General features: G+C 47.1%; 1 protein-coding gene across 1 annotated transcript in view; it reads left to right on the top strand.

Moving 5' to 3' along the window:
* Nucleotides 1–11824: 11824 nt before the first annotated feature.
* The window catches only part of NCF2 (neutrophil cytosolic factor 2), a 30717-nt gene continuing 20350 nt past the window's right edge, over nucleotides 11825–22191 (top strand). Inside the window, exons 1-3 of the mRNA XM_044267274.1 lie at nucleotides 11825–12184; nucleotides 13903–13985; nucleotides 21051–21159. Of these exons, the coding sequence (XP_044123209.1) occupies nucleotides 12011–12184; nucleotides 13903–13985; nucleotides 21051–21159 (366 nt within the window). The 5' untranslated portion in view covers nucleotides 11825–12010. The remainder of the gene's footprint in view (nucleotides 12185–13902; nucleotides 13986–21050; nucleotides 21160–22191) is intronic.

The following is a 22191-nucleotide window of genomic DNA, read 5'->3' as shown; positions in this document are numbered from 1 at the left end:
TTTAGCCAACTAAATCATGTAAGTTGTTTTGTCTTAGGAATACTTTGGTCAAATATATTTCTGATATTTATCTATGGGACTTTTCCACTGATTAGGAAAGTCTCAAAAAAAGAAAAGTTGATTTCACCTGACTTGTTCTTTGTGAGCTCAAGCTAGTTCTTAAAGGTCCCAGCTTTCTTTTTGTTCTTAAATGCCTCTGTTTAATTATCTATATTTTAGAATTCTTTCCAGGGATCAGCTGGTAAATCTTGGATGTTTTTAGAATTCATGCCTTTTGGAAATCTAGAACTACACTAAACCATCTACTCTGGCTTTCTAGCATCTACCCTGGTCTTTGCCATGTTTCAGTTAGTGACAAAGTTTTAGGGATGATACTTGCAAAATCTTTTGTTTACTGGGATTTAGTGAATCTGGACTTGATAACTGAATTTCTTTCAAGCAGCCATCAGCTTTCTCACTGTCCTTTCCCACTGGGTCTTCATTCTCTGTGTTAACTCAGAAACAAAGTAAGAGCTGAGGAGCTCTGTTTTCTCTTTGACTTCTGCTAATGTGATGACATCTGCACCAAGGAGTGACCTCCCTGCTCTTCCTCAGACACCAAGGAGCTCTTTGTGTTGTCCCTAGTATTTTTTGCAGCCTCAGCTCACTCTGGATTTCATCTTCCCCTCTACTCTGCCTTTGATCTCTTTGCACAGCATTTGGATTTGTCCTTGGCCAAGAGCCATACCCCCCACCAGCTGTGCATGTCTAGCCTCCGAGAGAGTTCCCCAGTGGAATCCCAGGGCCTCTCCATTTCTCTCATTACTGGGATGCCTGATTACTATGTGGTTGTGTTTGTTTCTGAGAATCTCCCATCTCTCATTACAATTGATTGTTTTAGAGTCTTGGGCCATGGGTGCGCATCTATTTTTCATTTTTTATTTGCCTAGTCTCTCTTTTCTTGACATACAGCAAAACTAACCAGAGCAAACCTAAGTAAACACTGACATTTATTAAAAGGGCCTATCAATGTCTCCTAGGGGCTAAGGGCAAGAATTTGAGTGGGCTCTTGGAATCAGTGGCTGGAAAGTTCTGGGTTTCACTATCTCTTGTCTCTGATTCTCATTAGGCATCTGCTTCATTCTCTCTCTATGCAGACTGGTTTTCTCTGCTTTCCTGGACCTTATGGCAGAACACCATAGACCCACAGCTCCTAAGTTCACATGTCATGTGTCTAGCTCCCCAAAGAGGTAAGCCTTTTGTCCTTCTGTCCTAAATTTCAATTCACAGGAGATGGAACCTAACTGGTCCAGCTTGTCAGACACCCACCACAATCCAACCAGCCAGAAATCATGCTGTTCAAGTGTGGCCACTTGGGCCACAGGGCCACTCTCCTATTATGGATTTGATGGGTGCAGTTCCTAGAGAACAGGGAGAGGAACACAAGCTCATTAAGTGTCTACTCCTGACTCAATCATTCACTCAGCAAATATTCATATGTCCAGACACCGTTTTAGTTGTTAGGGACACTACAGGAGAAGCAAGAGAATCTTGAAAATTCTACTCTACTGGGTGGCTCAGTGGGTTAAGCTGCTGCCTTCGGCTCAGGTCATGATCTCAGGGTCCTGGGATCGAGTCCCGCATCAGGCTCTCTGATCAGCAGGGAGCCTGCTTCCCTCTCTCTCTCTCTCTGCCTGCCTCTCTGTCTACTTGTGATTTCTCTCTGTCAAATAAATAAATAAAATCTTTAAAAAAAAAAAAAAGAAAATTCTACTCTACTAAATGCAAGGTACGTTTCTAACTCTTCTGTACATCCCCCTTTTATGTATTATGACATGATCCATTTCTACTCCTTCTATATCAATAACTATCTTTTTAGAGAAGCATTTTCCCTTGGATACCCACTGACTTGGAATCTGCATACTTGGGAGAAATATGTTGAAGAAACACAAAATGAATTTTCCAGACACTTGACTTTCCTAGAGAGAAAGGCCCTGTAGTATTAAGCCAGTCCAAGGAAAACACAAACTGAATCTCTGGCTTGTGGTTAGATCACATTTACTGGGTGGGCACTGTGGGGAGAAGACACAGGATTGAAAAGGCCAACTGCATTCAGTTGGGCCTGACCTAATCAGACAGGTCCTTAAATGGGAGTCTAGTGTTCAGAGACTCAATGAAGTAGACACTCTCCATTTCTATCTTGAAGAAAGGATCATGTGTTCTATAGCTGCAACCCTGCCAATAACATGAGGGAGTTTAAAAGAAGATTCTTCTCCAGTCAAGCCTTCAGGTGAGAATGCAGTCTGGCCCACACCCTGATCTCAGCCTTGTGAGATCCTGAGCAGAGGACCCAGCTAAGTCGTGCCCACCCTGTACACCCATGAAAATTGTGAGAGAGTTAATGTGTGTTATTTCAAGCCACTACTTTTGTGGTAATTTGTTATACAGCAGTAGGAAACTATTACAATGGCAGATTAGACAGGACTATCTTATGATGTGTTCTTGGAGAAGGAAGACTTTTCACACTGAGGCCTTCAACTAGCATTTCTGGACAATGGGATCCATGCTGGGTATTCTGTTTGCTCTCTGTGAAATACAGGCAAAGTTTATACATAATACGAGGTCTCCGGACCCACTTCCTAAGAGTTTCCTATCTGGTAGTCGATGTAAATATCCACTTGATGTTAGAGTTGAGGCCACAGAAAGAAAATTTTTTTCTTATTGTTATAAACGTATCTCACTTTATATAAATAAGGTGATTCTGAAAAATTCTGTAAAATTATATTTTTCAAATAGGATGTGGTTTTCTTAGTTTTTTATTCATTTACCCAATTAGCAAAAATCTGTATAGCACCTGGCATGTGCCTAGAACTATGCCAAGTGTGAAGAAAGACAAAGGAAAACAGAGACATGGTTCTACCATTTGAGGAGACTGAGAAGCCTCATGTAGTTAAAAATGTTAAAGAACAATTAAACACTAAATGCTAAAAGTGGGTATGAGGAGGTAGCCACTGAGTGCTAAGGAATAATGGAAATTATGAGTTAGATTTCACAGGCTCTTCCCTCAAAGAAAAAGGAAAACACTGGAATATTCTTAGTTTCCAGTTAACTGAATAAATGCAACAGGAGTTCTGTGACCCGTTAGCTACTCATATGTAAATCCTGTTTATTCAGAATTTAGAGTAATTTCAAAGGTAGTGAGCTGAAACTTTGTTATCTAAACAATATCTCAGCAAAATTTACTCAAGAAATAAGGTTAACTGAACACCTACTATATTGAGTCTTGTACTGGGAATGAGAATACAGTGGTATAACTGTCAGAAAGATTTTTTTTTTTAAGTTTTTATTTATTTATTTAAATAATCTCTACACCCAATGTGAGGCTTGAACTCATGACCCTAAGATTGAGAGCCACACGCTCCTCTGACAGAGTCAGCCAGGTGCCCCTCTGTCAGAATGTTTAAAACAATAACAGAAAACCCCATCTAAGTGACTTAAACAATAAATATATTAATTACCTCACTGAACAAGAATTCCTGAGGTAGGTCAGCTCCAAAATGGGTTAATTTAGGAGCTCGCCAACATCATTGAAGATCCAGATTTTGTTTTATTTTTAGTTTTCCATCTCCTTTTCCTCAAGACTCTGGCTTGTACAATCTTAGCTGGCTTTCCTCATGGTCACAAGAAAGCTGCCACTGTTCTAGGCACATCTTCACAGCACTGTCTAGGGGAGAGATAAGTACTATTTTTTCCCATGTGTCTTTTTTTATTATTATCAGTGAGGGGGAAGAAAATCTTTTCTAGAAATCCTTCATAGACTTCCCCTAATGTCTTATTAACCATAACTGTATCTCAGGCTTGTGTCTAAACCACTCCTTGGGGCAGTGATGGGGGCTTAACTTCACTGAAGCACAGGGCCTCAGGAGAGCAGAGACTTGAACAAAAGTGGGATTCTACCAAAAGGAGGAAGGGGAATGAAGAGTGGCTGAAGTAATAGTATCAATAGTATCAATAGTGTCAATAACTGTTGTAATTAAAGGTAGTAATGATTGTCTCTGGATTGGGCCACAGAAACAATCTCACAGATGCTATGCAATTACAAATTGGGACAAACACCATGACCAGGGGTGCCCAGCTGGCTCAATCGGTAGAACATGCAACTCTTGATCTCAGGGTTGTGAGTTCAGACCCCACATTGGGTGCAGACCTTACTTAAAAAACAAAGAAAAAAAAAACAAAACCACACCATGACCAGAGAGAACCAATGGCTGTGAGACATCACAGGGTGCTCATATTGAGGTCATGGTCATGAAAGGCCATTCAGAGGAAGAGAAAGATGAGTAGGAACCAGCAGACAGAGGGTTGGGGGAAGTACATTCCAGGCACAGGGAACAGGCCCGGCTCATTGAAGAACCCAGGAAGGAAATGGGGCTGGGGAAGAGGACTGGAGGAGGGAAAATGGCGCAGAAAGGGCATGGGGCAGCAAGCAGAGTCCTGTCTGTAGCATGAGACAAAGCTGACTTTGTATTGTAAGAGCAACGAGATGACATCTGAAGGTTTCAATACAGGGGCATGATCCGACTTGTATTTTAAAATGCCAGTCTGGCTGCAGGATGCAGAATGGATGGAGGGGATAAGGCAAGGTGAGGAGTGACAGGGCTTGGCAACAGGAGAGTGGAGGAAAAAAGACAGAGCTGAGTATGGACAACATTGCTGGGGTTCTGGGTCTACAAGGATGTGGGAGTCCCAGGACCTCCCCCAAGAAGTGTACAGTAGGTCTGTTCAAGGGGCTAAGATACACACACAGAATTCTACTTTGGGGGAGAATGATCAAGTACCATGTGGGAAAAGAAGGCAAGATCACAGTTTGGGGGCTTTCAGGTGAGTCTGATTTCCCAGAGGCTTCTGGAGGCGAGTGATCTTTGAGCAGGCATTGTGCAAGGTGGATTTGAAGGTGCAGACATGGAAAGGGCAGCTCAGAGAGAGGAAGCAGCTTGGGCCAAAGCAAAGGGGAAGGAAATGCAGACCTAGAGGGAGAGGAATAGGTAGCAGAGTTTGCAGAGTTTGCATCTTGAAAAGATGGCCAACCAGCAAGGGAATTCCAGTCCATCTTTTCATTTTTCCTTTATCATGCCCTCCTTTGATGCCTCTTTAAACACCTAGTTTAGAGGGTATCATTATCATCTACTATGGGCTGATAGCCCTGCAAGTCTAGTATCTGCGCAGCCACTAACTTTAGGATGGATTGCTAACTTTAGGATGGAAAACACTAAGTTTTCTATGAACTTAGCAATCCATCCTAAAGTTGCTGAATAAGCAAGAACAATAACAAGTTTCTGGAGGAAAGTCCAATCAGAAGGGGCAGCAGCATAAAGTCCTACTCCTGAGGTGAGGGCTATCACGCCGATGATAGCCAGGGTCCATGGCAAACAGATGTCCATCAGTCGGGGTCTCACTGAAGGTGGAGCTGGAGAGGGTCCATAGGTTTGGTTGGGCTTTCCATTGGTGTGATTTGTCCAACTGGTGAGCCTTCTTTACTCCAGAGTGGGGGACCCATTGTTTACCTAAGACCTTGAGGGCAGCAGGGGTGGTCAGAACAACAGTGTGGGGCCCTGTCCACTGTGGTTTGAGGGAGTCCTTTTTAAAGCTTCTCGGGAGATGTGCCTTGGAGTTCTTCACAGGGCTTGGAGGTGTTGGGACACTTCTAAGTTTCCAATCTGTTCGAGGTCTCCTCTGAGCCTGCTTATTAGCAGGAGGCAGTGCGGAGTGGCCTGTCATAGAGCCTTTGAGGTGAATTATAGCTATGGAAATCTTTTTTTTTTAAAGATTTTATTTATTTATTTAACAGAGAGAGAAAAAGAGAGAGACAATGAGAGAGGGAACACAAGCAAGGGGATGGGAGATGGAGAAGCAGGCTTCCCACTGAGCAGGGAACCCAATGTGGGACTTGATCCCAGAACCCTGGGATCATGACCTGAGCCAAAGGTAGACACTTAATGACTGAGCCACCCAGGTGCCCCTAGCTATGGAAATCTTTAAAATCCAGTTGACTAAAATAAACAAGACCTCCAACAGTTATGATTTATAGAAGGTACAATGTTCAGGTCCAGGCATAAGGGTAGGTGGGTTTAAAATTTGACAGGTTTTAGGTATTATTTAAGGCATATCTACAAGTGTAGCTTGGTATTTAATAAGTTGGCCTCCATCATCTATTGGTAGCCTTTGGTTTCTAAGACACTCTGGACCTGATGTGAAATCATTACAGTCAGGGACTATTCCACAGTGATCTTTGAGGCTCCTTTTATCAGGAGAGGAGCTGTATGTTTAACTAAAGCCTTTGTTTGCAATTGTACCTCAATAGAGGTGGCTTCTAGGATAAATATGACTGTGAGGGATGAAACAATTAAGAAAGACATCTTTGGGGTAAAGCCTTAATATCCTACCTACAAAGGAATCACTGGCAAGTGGGGGAGGACTTATCAAGAGGTTATGGGCATTCCCAAGTACATTATCCAATCCAATCATAAAGTGGGGTCATCCATTATCTCCACAAGTCTATAGTTAACCCTATGGAGTGGGGTATGCTCTGGCTTTCAGGGAATGATTTCATTATCCCAGCCACATAGAATTGGTCAAGGTGATAAGTTATACAATTTTGGGGGAATCAATCCCATTTGCCAGTTGTTTAATCATGTGCTACGGGAGACTGTTATTATTATCTCCACAGAATAAAACACAAGAAGATTGTCTAAATGAGCTATTGTGCAACTTCTCTGAAGTTTACCTCAGGTTGTCTAGCTTAGGTAAACAACAAACATTTAAAGACAATCAAATCTAGAATTTAACATCCACAAAAGTTGGTTATTTAAATGTAATTTTTCTCTCTAAAATAACCCTCTTTTCCAGAGATAGCCAAAGCAGGACTAATTTATTTGAAAAACAAGATCAGTTTTAACAAACTTGGCCTAATTATTTACACAAGCTCAGCAAGAACAGTGAGTGATCATATAGATCTTTTAAAGATTATTTATTTATTTATTTGTCATAGAGAGAGAAGCGAGAGCAAGCATAGGCAGACAGAGTGGCAGGCAGAGGCAGAGGGAGAAGCAGGCTCCCCGCCAAGCAAGGAGTCCGATGTGGGACTCAATCCCAGGACGCTGGGATCATGACCTGAGCCGAAGGCAGCTGCTTAACCAACTGAGCCACCCAGGCGTCCCTAGATCTTTTAGATATGCTTTACTGGAACTTTATAAGGAAACTCTAGGTTGAACTTTTAGTAGCCTCTCCAAGCCAGAAGCCAAACCAAGTACTTGCCATCAGACATAACTGCGATACCCATAGATGTGGGCAGATTCCTCTTTATGAGGTCTCCAAAATATCCAGAGGGTCCTACACCTGCCAGAAAGTGACATTCTTTACTACTCACTTGGTGAGGCTGCTGGGAACTCTGTAAGCAAGGTACCAGGCCAACATTTCCAAGGGGCTTTATGGCTCCAGGTTTTATAAAGCCAACCTCCACTCCTTAAAGCTGTTTGGTCATATCTGAATCTGTGCATGTCTTTCTGAAATATGACATTCCAGTCAAAGCCTTGGTAAAATGACCAATGTTTCCAATGGTGTCCTGTTACAAGGAGAACAGATTCTTACTGAACTTATGCAAATGACTAGGCTTACCATAGAAGAAGGTATACTTACTGAGACCTTTAGAGTTTCAGAGGGTTCAGATAGAGAGAAAAGTTGAATGCTTTAATTTGCTTACAAATGATTATTTTAATCTGTAAATTATTTTAATTCTGTAAGTCATAGAAATCTTAAGTATCCTCAGTCAGGAAGAGTGAACATTAAGAAACCAGTAATGTTTTTCAGACAAGGATCACAGAACTATAATTGTCTTTTTAGTTCATTTAGTCCCATGTTATTGATTCTGGTTCAGTTTGAATGCAGCTTTTACTTAGTTCTGGAAGTTCTTATTCATTTCAGTTCTGATCTTAAAGATACTGAATACCTGCATTGTCCTAAGAGTCCTTTATATGAACCTCCTTGAAGCTGAACCTCATTTTGCAAGACAATAAGGACAATTATAAATGACAAAAACTCAGAAATGGACATGGTTAATGATCTGATAGTTCACTATGATATGATTGACAAACTCAGTTATTCTGTGATACATAACATTTCAATAGCCAGAACCAGAACATTGTATACCGCACAAGCAAGCCTAATTAGTCAACAAGACTTTGTTCACGATCTAAATCTTGGGGAAGTTTGTTAAAACCTTAGAAAGTTTTAAAGCACGTGCCTAAATAGGATTAGGGATGTTAAAGACCTGATAAAGGCAAGACACAGAAACTGGTTTTTCTAAGCAGGGAGAGAGAAAACAACTATTTGCATTTTCTAATGAAGAGCGGCCCAACAATTGGAGAATACTTTGCCTTTTTGAACAGACAGAAAGCAGACTTTCAATCTTATACCAATGTACTCTAAAATCCATTCATTTCAACGTTGGTCTGTCCCGACCACATCTAAAAATTCCGTTCCAGTTTTCCCTCCATAAACCTTCTACAACTTTCCTATTCATTCAGATTTTTGTCCCAAGTCTTTTCTTTCCAAACAACCATCTTATTCAGGACAAAATTACCTTCTTTTACCTTCAACAAAAATGCATTCCTTATCTTTCTTACATATCTCCTACTTTTCCACATACAGAGTTGTTTCCCTTATTTCCATTAGTCTTAGTTACAATTAGCAGAATTTTGCACTCTCTAGAAACCTTAATCTCCAGTGAAGACTAAGGAGTAACCAATTGTGAACTATAACACCAGAAATCTTTAAATGGCAAATTTGTGAATCAGTTAAGCACAAAACATGTTTACCATCAGATTTAAATATCCTTGGTTTCTTTGCAGTAAGAAGTCAAAAGCACAAGCTTGTGTCCAGTAATTAATGACTTAGCACTTTATCCTATTTGGAAAAGATCTAGATGTCCAATGTATTCAGTTCCATTTATCATCCAAGCAAAACTTTAAAGTTTTAGGTTACCAAAGACTTTGAAAGCTATCTTAACAATTACCCAAGAAAACTCTGAGACAGTTAACCATCCCTGTAGTCATCTTTTTGTTAACAAATTGCAACAGAGGTAACATGAGGTTATTTGACCTTCAGTAAACCTTGAGAACAAAAGCTTCACGTTTACTGCTGATAATTTAAAAGACACGTCTAGCTTAATTAAATCAACAAACTTAGTTTAAATACTGAATTATGTTCCACCTGGTTGATTTTCATTATGTTCCTACAGGGTCAATTTTCACCTAAGACACGTGGGGAAATCTGGAGTGGGGGGTGTTAGGTCCAGGGGATGCTCTTCTTGCTCCTTGACAGTGAAGGGAGGAGCCATGGTGCCTGAGGCACCGAGGATGGTCTAGAAGCCAGTAATGCAGGCTGTACCCAAGGTGGTACAAAAGTGGGAGAAGGGGGATGGGGAGGCAGGAAAGACAAAGGGCTGCTAGAGGGCAGGGAAAGGGTTTCTGCTTCAGGAGCTCATCAGCTCCAGAGGAACAGACGCCATATTTTCCCGCCAACAAGTGGGGACAGGCAGTCCATGTCAGGCCAGACAGGGAATTTCCCCGAAACAAAGGGAGTTTCAGCAGCTGCTTGGGAATATTCCTTAAAGTCCCTGGCTGAAGGATGCCTGGGATCATGACCCGAGTGGAAGGCAGACGCTTAACCGACTAAGCCACCCAGATGTGCCCCCCACAAACGTAAGGATGAGAGCTCCTGTTATTTTACATCCTGTTTCTGTCTGGATCAGTTTTCCTGTGGGCTGTCCGAGCTGCTAAATCAGATTCTCCCCACACATGCCACTGAGAAGCAGCAGGAGCACCGTGTTCCTGAAGCTCAGCTTCAGGCCCTGGGTCAGAGGAGGACGGTCGTCCCCATGCTTCTTGACGGGCTCATCCTTGTCCAGAGCTCATCCCTGTTGCTGGTGCCGATGCCCTCGGGCAGGGCCTCCCTGGTAAGCTTTGCTTCCTCACAGCCTTTGGGCTCGTTTACTTGTGTTAGAAATATCCGACTTTGGTCCTTCCTATTAGCACAGAATCGGACGTGTGGGGGCAGAGTTTGGGCTACCTGAAGCCAAGAATCGATATACGGGAACTGGGCAGGGTGCCCGGGAGTCCCGACATGACTGTGTAAATGACCTGGACAGTGGGTAGGGCTCAGGGCACCCTCGGAGGGCCGGTCGACCCCGAAGGTGGCCCATTCCGGTTCACAAAATGAGCTTGATTTTCCAGGAGACGATTTGACCCCATAGTCTCCTGAAAATCCCTTCTCAAAATTTTCGAGCATACAGCCTAAGGCCGTAGGTTTGGAAGAGCTTCCACCCATGATGACCAGGGGCTCTCTTGTCCACCCTGTGTGTTCCCTCCCGGTGTCGCTGGCATGAAGACAGACAAAGGGTGGGTGTCCCTCCAGAGGAGAGACCAGTCAGATGCCCACCTGTCCGCCCTCCCGGAGGACACCTGGGTGCCTCTTAGCCAAAATGAGTCCGTATAAACCTGGACTGGTGCCCGAAGGGCTCGCCATTGACCTTGTGAGGACACCACGGAAACAGGTTAGGGCCCACTCGGACTCCATAAGCTTCTGGGGACCCTAAGGGTGCCCACTCCTGCAGCCACAGACTCAGTCCGCCGGACAAGTCAGGTCGAACTGCACATTCACTCCTGCATTCACTCCACATGTTCTTACAGTTCCTCCCCCACCCCACCCCCCACTCCCGGAGGCCCTGATCTGTGCATTTCCCTTCCTTTTAGAAATTCCTTCCTGACCACCCCCCTTCGGGGCATTCCTGACCTGAGGGACCCTGCGCCCCGGAAGGCCGACCTGTGAGACTTCTAAGAGGTCTCTGGGAGGTAGTCAGTCTCCCCTTCCACCCCGACGGGTGGGCCTGACTGGGTCCTGGAGTCCCAGGTCTCACCGGAATCTGACGTGGGGACCAGGTCGTCACCTGCCAGGTCTCCTTCGAGTCCGGTTGGAAACAGCGGGGCGTGGCCAGCCTGAGCCACTGCCGGAAATCAGGCCGCACGCCTTCTCCTTTACGACCTCGCTTGCTGCCCACCGATGCCGCAAACCGGTGGCAACAATGGGCCGGCGTGGTTGGGTTTCCCGGGCGGGGAACCCCGTGTTAGGGAACGTGGACTGGGTCCTAACAGAAGAGCCAAGCTGTCTCGGAGACCTGGGAAGATGGGAGGTTTATTTAATACCAGCGGGCTCGGAAGAAACCGTTCTCCAAAGGTCCTAGCCCCGAGCACTGGCAGGGAGGGGAATTTATACCCTTCTACTTCCATATGGTACTTCTGGTGCACACGGGAAACAGGGTAGGGAAGAGCCGGGAAGGGCTTTGAGACAGGGACTGTAATTCCCTCCCTGGTTTGGTCGGCCACCTTAGACTACAGTTTTCCCCCTTACCAATTTTAGCTGCAGATTAAAAAACAAAACAAAAACCACCTCTATCCAGATAGTCAATGAGGTAATGAGAACGCGAGCAAGGAATTCATCGAGGACTGAAAAGAACCAGCCTCTCCTCCAACGCCCTCATTTAAGGAAGGTGTGGAAGGGGAGGCCCAGGAAGGCGCTTCCACCTGCCGAGGTTGCCCTGAGCCTGGGGCCAGAGACCTGACCGAAAGCCGCCCCAGAGCGGCGGTGGAAGGCGGAGGGCTGCTGGGTGACAGAGCAGAAGCATTTTGGGGAAGTGACCCATGGCAGGCAGTATCTGATGTACTTCCTCTCCCCCACACTCCGCCCCCCCCCCCCAAGCCACCCGCCCTCTCTAGCTCTTTCCTTTTCTCTCTCATGGTAGGGTTGTGCGTCAGTTGCCGAAAGGTGGGGACATTTCCTGAGCCTTTGCAACACTGAGACGTTGTTGGACCCCATTCGGAGTGCTGCGCCTGGCAAGTGCCAGCCTGGAGCAGGAGACCCCCGCTCACCCTCTCTCTGGGTCCTGGCAGCCTCCCGGGCCCCAGGCTTGTGCCTGACCATGTCCCTGGCCGAGGCCATCAGCCTCTGGAATGAAGGGGTACTGGCAGCCGACAAGAAAGACTGGAAGGGAGCCCTGGATGCCTTCACTGCCGTCCAGGACCCCCACTCCAGGATTTGCTTCAACATCGGGTGCGTGCACACCATCCTGGAAAACATGCCTGAGGCGGAGAAGGTGAGTGGAGGCACCTCTCCAGGGAGCCTCCTCCTTCGTGCCTTTGTCATTAGTGGTTCTCCTCCCAGGCTGCACCTCAGAAACCTCTTGGGAGCTTTCAAAGAACAAAAGCTGACCAAGCACCATCCTCGGGGGATCCTGATTAAATGGGCTTGGGGAGCAGCCTGACCAGCCCTTTTGTGTTGTTTTTTTTCCTTTTCTTTTCCTTTTTTTTTTTTTCTTTCTTTTTTTCTCTTTCCCCCCAGGTGATTCTGCTGGGCACTGACTGGCTGGGAACCTTGGGCTGTGGGTTGTGCGCTCCTTTCTTCTCCATCTATTCACTTCAGATCATTCTGGAATTGTTCTTTCACACCTTTATGAAGACTCCCCTAGTTATGCTTTCTTCTACGAACTCGTGCTGGCTCCTGGATCCCCATCTTGCTGCTGCACACCTATTAGAAAACCCCTCTTTGGGCTTTCCAGGAATTTCATAAGCGTGAGCTTTGCCTGCCCTAGAGAGCAAGGGGAGGCGCTTAAGAAAAATAGGTGTCCTGTCACGTGACAATCCTCATCAGTTATAAGGGGCACTTTTTTAAGGAGAGGCTGGCACAAATCATACCATGTTGATTAATGATGTCTGCAGAGGGCACGCTGTGGGGTGTCTCCTCAACTGTTTTTTCTCTGTCATATTCCCCATTGTGGGGTTGAGCCCTCTCAGTAATCACTGTTTGGGTGGGTCAGGGAAAGCTGGAGAGGGTTTGGAATGTGGGAGAGGAAGATCTAGGATCGAATCCCACCTCTGCCTATTTCTGGACCTGGGGTTCTGGCAAGTCATGAAGACTTCCTGAGAGGGGCAGACATTTTGAGGATGAAGTGAGGCACCAACTACTAGTAGATGCTGTATAACTTCACACCATTGTGTAAATGTTAGCTCTTATTTTCCCCCCCTTGACTGCCAGTCTTTGCAAGGGGGTGTGGACAGGTGACTGACTCCCCAGCGTCTTTAGAGACTCAGGTCCTCCCACAACCATCCTGGCCATGGCCATGACCAGCCAGTGAGCAAAGACAGAGGAGAGCAGCCACTTGGAATACAATCCAAGCACACAGTCCACATCAGGCTCCAGGGTGGGCAGACGGGAGCAGGCAAGGGTCTCGCATCTGGTGGGAAGAGACCTGTGCTCCCCAACTCCCCGCAGAAGCTGAGCGAATAGCACCCCAGATTCCAGGGGCTGCTGGAGGCAGAGTGCACTCGGTTGGGGAGAGAGTTGGGCCAAGCATGTCCATGTGTCTGGACACAGCTATGCCATCACCTGCCTGCTTGCCCCCTGCCAGATCCCCCTCCCCCCCACGAGATCTGTCATCACGTGCTTCTGCTTCTGGTGCTCAGTCGCTGTGCCTTTCTTTGATTCCCTGGGTCAGGCCCTTATCCCAGCATTTTATAATGTATTCTGGTTATTATTTTAATTGCATGATATTTATTTACTTAATCAACATAATACTGTATATAACAGTTTAATTGTTCTCCTGTTTCATTACTTTTATTATTTTAATCTGGTCAGTAATCTCAAAAGGCAGAGATTAACATCTCCACTTTATAGAAACACCTGACCTCTAAGTTTCTTGTCACCTTCAAGACGACCCTCCTCATACCCTTTCTTGCCAGAGGGAGCTCTGGGCTCATCTCTCCTTCCTCACTGCCTGGCTCCTGGATCAGGTCTGGACCCTTCTTCTCTCCACAGGCCTTCACCAAAAGCATTAACCGAGACAAACACTTGGCGGTGGCCTACTTCCAAAGAGGGATGCTCTATTACCACATGGAGAAGTAAGTGGTCCAGTGTTGCGCAAGCTGGGGAAGTTTGCAGAGAAGCCAGGACACGGTTTTGGCACTGCTAGACTTTGTGTTTGTGAAGTATCCTTCCAGCTTCTGTTGGGAAGTGTGACTGACTGTCTCTGGACAGGTTATGCAATAGGTCAGCATGAGGCAGAAGCCCTCCCCAGGGAAGGAGGGAGGGAGGGCAGGCCTGCCACCCAGTTAGCAATCAGCAAACTCATAGCGTACAGGGACCTCACGTAACCACCACAGGCCTTCCCTCCAGCCGGTGTGACCCCTCCCTGGCATCCCTGATGGGTCATAGCTTGGGCGGCACTGGTTGGTAGTATATTGACCATCAAGGGAACACCCATGATGGTCTTCTACTAGGAGGCAGTGAGCTGTCACACAGTGAGGATTTGCGTGAAACCACATTGAGACCTTCCTTCATTCCTACAGGATGTGTTTTCAAAAGGCTGGTTTAATCCATTCAGTGAAATATCATGTAGCTACCAGAATGAGAATGTAACCTATTAACATTCTATATGTAAGGATATACTAATACAGATAAATAAGTGGCATTTATATTAATACGGGAAAAAATTCATAGCAGATGTTAAATTTAAAACACAGATTTCAAAAGAGCATGTACTTTTTTTTTTTTTTTAAATCCCGAAACAGTATGTGTAACATGTATCCCATTTCTGTTTGACAGAATGGTCTGGAAGGCCATAGGCCAAAACATTGCCAGCAGTTCTTTCTGGGTGGTGACATTATAGGGATTTCAATTGTCCTCCCTCTAGCCTGTCTGTATTTTCTGGTGTGTTTACAGTCAACATGGAATTATTAATAAAAAACCAAAGAATTAGAAAATGAAAGTTGATCTCAATTCCCACTACTTGCCCCCAGGATACCCCCAAAAGAGATACAAATAACAAGGAAAAATATTCTAAGCATTCACTTAAAATGTGTTAGGGGATGGCAAACTCCCCTTTGTAGGAATTGTTCCGTTAGTGGGCACAAGTTCTAGGGAAGGAGAATTTGGCTCAGCCTAAGGAAGAACTTTCAAACAGTGAAAATGGTGGTGGGGGCATGGTGTGGGTGGCATGATGTGTGTGTGTGTGTGCGCGCGCGCGTGTGAGAGAGAGAGAGCGAGCGCAGGAGTAGCAGGTGAGGTGGGGCTTGATGGGATGGAGGGGAGATGGCAGAGAACATCCGGGGATTGGGGAGGGACGGGACTCTCATCCTGGGCAATCTTGAAAGGCTTGGATCTCAGGGTCTAGTAAGAAACAGTCTGGAAAGCTGCTGTGCTCAGCTGTTGCCAGGGGCAACCACAAGAAGCTCAGAGGACTTGCAAGATGTAGATGCGACCACCTGAAGTGGGAAGGGCAGTGGGAAGACTTCCCTTCCCAGAGGAAACCCACAGACACAGAGGCTATCTAGGGAGAGAAAGCTGGGGACCGAGGGAAGCTATGTACAAGCATTTACCTTTTGGTGGCGTCCTGCCTCTGTCTCCCTTCTTAGCATGATTCTTCCCCGTCCCCCTTCCCTCATCCTTATATTCTCCAGATGGATGGGATTCCCAGGGAGGCCAGAGCACCAACCCTCCAGCTGATCTTAAATCTCAAAAGACAAACTCTAAAGCCATCCTTTAATTAGCTCTAACAGCCTGTAATGAGGGGAGAGAACTGACAAAGAGGGAAGGCTCCCACAACAAATTTTTACACAAAAATGTCCACGAGCCCCAGAACCTGCAAGGTTCAGATTTTAAGCGAAGCAGACAGATCTTAGATATGGGAATGAGACCGAGGATTCAGTTAGTCTGTGGTTGATAATAGTTAAATCTGAGAGAAAAATCTACCGAGGTTCATCTTCCATTCAGCAACTGTCTAATGAGGAAATAATGTAAATGAGGCACTATACTAGACTCTGAACTGCCTCCTTTTTTTTTGCTCATCTGTTCCCATTGGTGTCCCCACCTCCCAGGCTCTGCTCTTGACCTTTTCCCCTTTTATCCCAACAGCAGTGGTTGGGTTTTTGGGGGGCTTTTTTTTTCATACTTATTTATTTTAGAGAGAGAGAGAGTGAGTACACATGCAAGAGCACAGGAGAGGGCAAAGGGAGAGAGGATCTCAAGCAGACTCCCCACTGAGTGCAGAGCTCGACTCAGGGCTTGATCCCAGGACCCTAGGATCATGCCCTGAGCCAAAATCAAGAGAAGAGTCGGGGGGCACCTGGGTGGGTCAGTGGGTTAGGCCTCTGTCGTCAGCTCAAGTCATGATCTCAGGGTCCTCGGATGGAGACCCACATCGGGCTCTCTGCTCAGCAGAGAGCCTGCTTCCCCCTCTCTCTCTGCCTGCCTCTCTGTCTACTTGTGATCTCTCTCTCTCTTTCTCTCTCTCTGACAAATAAATAAATAAATCTTTAAAAAAGAGAGAGAGAGAGAGAGAGAGAGGAGTTGGACGCTTCACCAGTTGAGCCACCCAGGCACCCCAGAGGTGGTTGTTTAATGGCAAAATGTATGGCCTGTCTTTACAGAAGAGCACACACATCCTTCTATGTACAATATTGGGGGTTCAGTGTCCCCTAAAAATCCATACGTGAACCCTAAGGGATCTCACCCTCTCCCATAGCATTGACCCCCACCTGTAGTCAGCCAGCTGCTAAATCTCTTCCTGGGATCAACCCAGAATGTCTCTTCTCCAAACTTTGTCAAGTTGACCTCTCAAGTTCTTCAATACACCCATTTTTCTCCACCAGCACTACCCTGGTTTAGACCCTCATTTTCACCAGGACGACTGAAATCACTTCCAAACTGCTTTTCCAACCCCCAGTCTTATTCCAGAGCGATCCTCTTTAAAAACAAAAACAAACAAACAAAAAAACAAATGTGGGGCACCTGGTGGCTCAGTTGGTTGAGTGGCTACTTTCAGTTCAGGTCATGATCCCATGGTCCTAGGATCGAGCCCTGAGTTGGGCTCCCTGCTTGGAGAGGGAGCCTTTCCCTATCCTTCTGCCTGCCTCTCTGTCTACTTGGACTCTCTGTGTCTCTGTCAAATTAAAAAAAAAAAATCTTCAAAAAAATAAATGTGATCCGCTTAATAACTTCCAGTGGATCCCAGTCCTATAGGATGAAGTTCCCTGGGCTGCTCCTACGTGGTCCAGCAGCTGCCTACGCGCCCACTTGTCCTCCACCAGTTTGCCCTGGCGTGGCTACCACTCTCTTCTGCGCCTTCTAAAATAGTATCTGTCCAAAAAACAAAACAAAACAAAAAAATAGTATCTTTCCACTCGGTGACAGGGGTTGGCTTGTATATTTGTCTCCTTGACGACTGTCTTTCTAGAGAGAAGAAATCTTATTCACTCATATTTTTGTGTCTAATCCAATAATAAATACTTATTGAATTAATTAAGCAAAAGGAAGCGAAAGGTTGCTTAAAGAGGTTTCCTTAAAGGAACTTTCAGTTTAAGGAACCTTCCAATTAAAAGCAGAAACAGGTCACAAACGCTAGGAGCTATCATGCAAGGTGGAAAGGGGCAAGTTCTATGAGAGAGTATTTTGAAATAAGTGCCCTAGGGACATAGGAAGATTACTTCTGAATGAGGGGGCTAGGGATCCCTCTACATTGCAATGGGGGTTGTTTAGGGTGACGAGATGTGCGCTTTTCCTCTCAGATCCCACCCCAGCCCCCGCCCTTCTCGTGTTGCTGTGCGGCTCTCCCGTCATTATGAAGTTCCACAGGACAAAATTTGGGTGCATTTCTGAGAAGCAGGTGGGGCCTGGGTGTCGACTGTGACAGACCCTCACCTGTCTGACCCAACCTTGCCCTTTGAAAGGGGAAAGGAGCTCTACGTGGTGGCGGTTCCAATTCTGGGCCTTAGGGCCAGGTTAGAACAGCAAACCCTGTAGACGGAGCCGGCCCACGGAGGCAACACAGCAGAGCCTCTCCATGGTGTCTTTGCAGTGGGAAAGGGTCTGAGCCCAAGCTCCGCCTTGGAGGGCTCTGACATTTTGACGTCCTCCAGCTTGCTAGAACTCTCCAGTGTCCTGGACACAGGTGCGTGAGGGGCAGGCTTCTGGTCTGCAGGGGACTTTGTGGGGCGGGAACAGTCAGGAACGGCGGTGGTTACTGAGAAACCTCTACAGAGAGGACTGCCAAGATGGGGAGTATATACCCTCTTGGGCTCAGAGCTGTGGAAAGCCCCTGGAGGTTGCTGGTGCGCTGGTGAACCCCTACCTGGAGGAATGGGGGCTCTGGGTCCAGAGCAGGGCTGGGGTGGGGGAGTGTCGTTGGTAGGGACAGCGTGGGAGGAAAGTACTCCCACCCCTGCCCCGCAGAACCTGGCAGGAGGATGCCAGCATCCTGGCCTCCTTGGGAACACTGTAGGCTTGGAATGGCTGGAGGGTGGGGGGGGGGGGCTGGCTGAATGAGACTTGGGAGTCTCACACTGAGCTTATGCAGAGCCTGTACAATGGGGAGCCGAGCTGAGTGTCAAAGCCCATGCAGCTCCAGGTCAACAAGGGGGGGCAGCAGGCAGTCAGGGCAATGCTTTAAATCCGACATTTAGCAGGGGGCCTCCACCCCCGTTTCTTAACACAAAGTGAGCACTCTGAATAATTCCCCAGCTCTTTCTCTACCATCTCCCCCGGGGGTGCAGTTCTTTAGAACCTGATGAGAGGGAGAATTCTGAGGACTTTGTTGGGCTCACTCGTTTCCAGGTAGTCAATGTAACTTCACAGCTACAATTCACCCGCTCAGTCAGCTGGCCCGGGGGCAGGTCACACGACAGGGTGAATGCTGACCGCACTCCAAGTGTGCTTCCGAGGTCCTTCAGCTGCCTCCCAGGCAGGCTGTGGAACCCGGTGGAAACTGCATCCGCCCCTCCTTCTGGGCTCTGTCCCCAGAGCCAGTCACCCAATCTCCCAGCTTAGAAAGGAGCAACAGAGATGTGTAGTCTCTCCCCCTTCTTGGCAGTGTCTGTAAGAACAGGTCAATGACCTGAACTGTTTCTTGCTCCTTAAGGAGTGTCCTGCAGGCTCTTAGCACGTTTGACAGTCATTTACTAAACAACAAGGCTGTGTTAGAGAAAGCCACTCTCCTTCAGATCCCGCCTGTCTTCTTTCACTACTGCTAAAGCCACGGCTGCAGTGTGAGTGACCCCGAAGCAACGGTGACAGCATAGGTAGTTTCTGCCCCATCTGCCCTGGGCGCACGTTCCTTAGGATGGTTGGGTCGGCCCATTGAGATCATGCTTCCACCGGCTGAGACCGTGGAGTTTATCTCCAGATAACACCTAATTCACTGTAGAGTGTTAGGCATGTAATAAATGATTGGCATATGAATGTCATTGCCAGAATTTTAGAGCTATGCTAATAACAATAATAACTAATAATAATAATAAAAAAAGTAAATTACTATGTGTGCTAAGCATTCCCAGAGTTGCTTAGGGCTAATAATAGAGTCTACATGGGGTGCCTGGGTGGCTCAGTGGGTTAAAGCCTCTGCCTTTGGCTCAGGTCCTGCGATCAAGCCCTGCATCGGGCTCTCTGCTTGGCGAGGAGCCTGCTTCCTCCTCTCTCTGCCTGCCTCTCTGCCTACTTGTGATCTCCCTGTCAAATTAATTAATTAAATCTTAAAAAACAAACAAACAAACAAACAAACAGAGTCTATGGCTGCCCAGGCCCCTGGGGACAAACTGCCCAGGTCCTGAGCTCCTGGGTGCTTCATCTTTGTTCCTACAGCCCTGGGAAGCACATGTGACCATTTACTCTCTAACTGTAAAGATGAGGAAACAGACTCAGATAAATTCAGTAACTTCCTCTCTGTCACCAGATTGTATGTGGCAAAGCTAGGACCTAGGTCCAAGGGGTTTTGGATCTGGGACCACATACTAGCAACGGCCTCCTATTATACAGGCTTCTCGAAAGCAATACACTCCTTGTACGGGATACACTCGTGTTACTGACACGGAACCTGAGGCCAGGAAAGTGCTCTGCCAGGGTCTCCTGGATAAGAGCAGGGCTGGTGGATCTGGTCCCCGTCTCTCAGCGCCTGTCCTAAGGTGCAGGCACGCATCATTAGCCCGTGTCCGAACTTTAGGCACCTTTGTTTCTGTTGCCCAGGTGGAACCATGACTGGGCAGTGACCTTTGTTCCTGCAGGGCCAGTGAGCTGAGGAGGTGGGGGCAGCTTGATTTTCACGTCTCCTACCCCCCGCAGCCTGATTGCGGCTCCCTCTTCCCAGGGACTCTGCGGAAGTCAAGGGCAGGCCTGGGAGACCTAGTCCAGGTCCTGCCCACATCCCGGTGGGCATTATTGATGTGGTCAGCCCCACTGTCTGTCACAAAACCAGTGACAGCAGCCCTGTACACCTTGAGCTAGCCAGCACAATGGCAATCCAACAAAGCAAACGGCCAGTGCCAAGAGCAGGGTTGGAAATGCCACCTGGCTTAATTGGTGGTTTCTTTCTTCTGTTTTCCAAAGTGTGTGGAGAGGGAGGAGGCTAAGAAAGCCATGAAACCAAAAGCTGAGTTGGGCTCAAAAGAATTGGGAGGAGAAGCCTCTGGGAAGGAGAGCGATGTCGATGTCGTTGGCTCTGGAGAGTCTCTGAGCGGAGCCAGGTCAAGCTAGCCTGGCCTGGCATTGAGGGGTGGGGTGGGGGGATGGAGCAGGGGTTGGGGGTGTTATGAGGAGTGAGCAGGGCTCCAGATCGCTGCATGGGGCCTTGGGGCCGGCAGGTGCTGGCACTGCTGGGAGAGGACGAGGGCTCTGCTGGGAAGTGAAGTCAGAAAGGTAGGAGTTGGATCTGTGCACAGAGAAGAAAGTACCCATGATGGCCTGAATCTGGGGGGATCCCCAGGGGTGCTGGGATGCACACTGTCCTGGGATGCCACTCACACGGAGTACTGTGGAATACTGGGGCTCAGCTGTGGCAAAGAGCTAAAGCAGGACAAAAGGGATTGGAAAGTCTTCTTGCCCCAGTGAGACAGGCCGGGGAAGGGAAGCCAGTGCATGTTCTATCCCGCATTTGCTCCTCTCTGCCCTGGGCCGTGGTCTCATCTCCCTCTGTCCCGCAGATATGACGCAGCTATTAAAGACCTTAAAGAGGCCTTGACTCAGCTTCGAGGGAACCAGCTGATAGACTACAAGATCCTGGGGCTCCAGTTCAAGCTGTTTGCCTGTGAGGTAAGGAGGAAGGGCCCAGCCCGGGCAGGAGCACACAAAGGCTGAGGGAACAGCGGACAGTTTGGAAGCCCAGCGATCTGCTGAAACCTCTGGGAGCTTGGAGAAGGCTTCTGGGCCTCAGGACTCAGAGTTCCCCTTAAGAAAAGGCTCAGATCAATAACTACAGGCTCACCCCGGAGTCTCCAGTTACTGAGGGCATGCAATATAGTAACATAAGGCTCAAAGGACCCTTTGGAAAGGAGCTTGCTGGGTTCTCTGAAGGGATGGGGCCCGCCTGTGCTGGCCTATGAAAGTATTCATAACAATTTGCACAACAATTTGCATAATTCCAGCTGACAAGCTATTTGTTCAGCATTATACCAACACATCCAAAATCATGGGTTCACTATCCGTGCCATAACCCTCATGAGCTCCTGAGTTCCAGACCACGCTCTTTGCTATTCATGGCTCTGCCTTTGTGTGCTTGGTTGATCCCCAGAGAAAGAGCAAGGATAATTTGGCACAAATCTGTCCTCCCCAGCTCACAGAACAAATCAAAGTACACATTTAGGGAAGGTTTCCATAGAAGGATAACTGACTTTCTCTATTACCAAAAGGGAGAGACATGACCAGCTCTGACTTCACAGGCTCGCATGCTTTTACCAACCAACCCCCCCATCCCCCCTCCTAAATTCCAAATATACACCACTAGCTTGAAAAACGAAAAGGCCTGCAAATATCATAGATCTTTATTTAGAAGAATCGCTGATAAAAAAAAAAATCCCCTTGCTTTAGTTTCTCAGGCAGGAGAAAGCCAAGCGTTCCCAGGGTTGCTCAGGGCTAATAATAGAGTCCACAGTTGCCCAGGCCCCTGGGGACAAGTGCCCCCATCCAGCCCGGCGGTGGCGAGCTTGCCACTCACTTCACTTCTCACTGGCCAGAGAAATGGGGCTTTGAGAATTTCAGGAAATTGGTTGGCATTTGGCCAACCTTCTAGAGAGAGGTTTCTCGACCGTGCCACCACTACTGACTTGCTGGACCAGATAAATTTTT

The sequence above is a fragment of the Neovison vison genome, chromosome 10, assembly GCF_020171115.1.
Source record: "Neovison vison isolate M4711 chromosome 10, ASM_NN_V1, whole genome shotgun sequence".
Classification (NCBI taxonomy): domain Eukaryota; kingdom Metazoa; phylum Chordata; class Mammalia; order Carnivora; family Mustelidae; genus Neogale; species Neogale vison.
This window is presented reverse-complemented; position numbering and strand designations above follow the sequence as displayed.